This window comes from Eurypyga helias, unplaced genomic scaffold, assembly GCF_000690775.1.
Source record: "Eurypyga helias isolate BGI_N326 unplaced genomic scaffold, ASM69077v1 scaffold13216, whole genome shotgun sequence".
In the NCBI taxonomy this organism is placed as follows: domain Eukaryota; kingdom Metazoa; phylum Chordata; class Aves; order Eurypygiformes; family Eurypygidae; genus Eurypyga; species Eurypyga helias.
The window spans coordinates 2,225-4,783 of NW_010254793.1; the positions used below are offsets into that span (position 1 = coordinate 2,225).

Genomic DNA, 2,559 nt, shown 5'->3' on the forward strand with positions numbered 1-2,559 from the left:
AATTTCCCTCTAAGCCAAACTTCAAATCCTAGTGCAAGGGTTTTGTAATCTTGCAAGCATAGGATTAGAGATTTGCAGGTATACAAGTGAAGCGTACAATAAAACGTACCTGAAGTTAAACATAACAGCTTTGGTGAACTGTATAGCTTCTTCATTTTTTTCCAGATGGCTTTTTTTGGTAGGTTTAGAACCCAAACTAAAGGACCTCCAAACTGCAAAAGAGAGTCACAGACACATATGTAGCCAAGTTCCCTGGGGGGTTTTGTTGCTGGGATTTTTTTGTTATTTTTAGGTTCTAAAGACAATCTTTATAAAAGAATAAGTCCATCATATGCATACTATATTAGAGACATATTTCTACCACATGAATAAATACCTGTAATATATTAAGAAAAAACAGAACATAAATCTTGCCTTTGAAAACTTACCAATGCCCAACGTATTTAGGTCTGACTAAGCAATTTCAAATCTGTAGTAGTCTCTACATTTGCAAAACGTCTTAGTAAAGTTTACAGATTTTTAAAAACAGTTTGACAATCTCTCTTAAATGCTTAATAGCTTCCCTCCTCCACAAACACATGCTAGCTTTTCCTTCACCTCTCTCCTTTCACGCTGCATGTATTTATACTGTTGTCTTCACAAAAGGAACAGAAGTATCAAAAAGACACAAACAATATTCAGTTCAGCTGCTTTCAGACTTTAACAGAATTCTATTATGTACTCAGGGTAGATTTGGTTGGCATCAAAGATAACAAAGATCTTTGGGTTCCAGGTATTATCCACGCAGCTGTCATACAAGTTCACAAAACTTCCATCTTTTGAGGGAGGCCTCATGTATTTTGAATCACCATTGATATAGTCACCAGTCAATACACGAGCGAGGAACATGACTTTGTCTGGTCTGTGCAGATGAGGCTGCAAATTCACACCATGAATTTGAAAAGTATCTCCATGCTTCATGTCCTCTTTGCAGAAACGGCTGGAGTATGATGCATCTCTTGCGAAATAGGTCCCTTTCAAATAAAAAAAGTAAAACATTACATTCTTACCATGACAGCTTAACTACTACAGCATGGATATAGGTATGATGATGATGAAAGATGTCTGTTCTTTTATGTTCATTAGCAATACAGGTTTTTTTCTAAATAGTTAAGATTATAGCAACATGACCAAACACAATTTTTTGTTAGGAGGGAGATTGTCTTGTGATCAGCACTGTTTGGCTGGGCATCCCTTCCCCAGGCTCCCTGGTCCTACCAGCCAGTTGTGACAATTCCTTACCGCATCCTAGCTTTCTTAATTACACTTGATGTTAAAGCAGAGCTACATTAAACAGCTCTTGGATAAACACAGGGAGTATATCACAAAGAACATATTATAGGGGACATTTAACAAGGTTCAACTGTTAAGATTACAAAACTGTTGTATGTGACAAAACCACTTACCTTTTCCATATACAGCAGCATGCATCCCATTTATCCTCCAGTCAAAGTTATGAATACATATTGCTTCTACAAATTCATTACTGGTGCCATGAAATAACATCTGTTCATTAATAGTTGGAACACCTCTTTTCTTCTTCAGCTGCGCTTTTTTCCTACAGAGAATACACAACACAGCATTACAAACGATCAAATTAAGTTACTACTCTGCAAACACTGCAGAGGGAAGAGACCTCAAACACTCCACACATTCCACTTTCACAAGCGTCGAGATGATTCTAGTTTTTAAACAGAAGAGAATTCTTAAGGTACACACTTAGTAATCACACACACTGTGGATGCTGTGGACTATTTTCAGAAGTAAACCAAGAGCAGGAAAAAAAAGTTTATCAGCGTCGTCTTTTTCTGCAGATAAATTTTTAAAAGAATGACATTTTTCTCCCATTTTGTTCCCTCCGCCTACTTAAACAGCATGGTGAGAAGGATAACAAAGTTAGTGGATTATGAAGTATAATTACCCAGGTAAACCAGCAACAATATTAAAAATAAAATTACCTAGATTTTTAGGTAAAATGACTTCAATGTGATCATTTCACAACATTTTCCTGAATTTATGGTGCACATACCTTATATAAGAACTAAGCCATGCGTTGACGGGGTTATATCGGTCTAGAGTTCTGAAAAGAAACCAAACCCAACAACTTATACTATAAGTGAACCTGTATTAGTTTCCTGGGCAGAAGGCCATAGCACACCACAAATTAAAGAACAGACATATTTTCCATCAATCTTTTTAAGTGACTTTCTGTCAGCTGGGTTTTCCTAAGACACATGACGAAGTGGATTCATGAGCTGTGTCTAAATCACTGAGCTGTTTGTAGTTGACTGTCCAGACAAAAACAAGTCAGAGTGCATCACAGCTCTGTCCTTGTCTGTGTACCTGAATTTTCTTCCTGTGAAAGACACAGCGTATGGGGCACTGTGCTACGTATTTAGGTTTCTTAAATTAAGCAGTCTGCTTTAACTGGCCTGCACACCTTAACTGGAGAAGCATTCCCAGGGCCTACAGTTTAGATGAAGTCTGAGGAAGTCCTATCTACCAGGTCCAGGGAAAGAG

At 37.5% G+C, this 2,559-nt stretch overlaps 1 protein-coding gene across 1 annotated transcript in view; it reads right to left on the reverse strand.

The window, feature by feature from the left end:
- Positions 1–580: 580 nt before the first annotated feature.
- The window catches only part of PARP11 (poly (ADP-ribose) polymerase family, member 11), an 8,300-nt gene continuing 6,321 nt past the window's right edge, over positions 581–2,559 (reverse strand). The window contains exons 6-7 of the mRNA XM_010153136.1: positions 1,446–1,597; positions 581–1,013 (exon numbers count right to left, since the gene is read on the reverse strand). Coding sequence (XP_010151438.1) covers positions 700–1,013; positions 1,446–1,597 — 466 coding nt within the window. The 3' untranslated portion in view covers positions 581–699. The remainder of the gene's footprint in view (positions 1,014–1,445; positions 1,598–2,559) is intronic.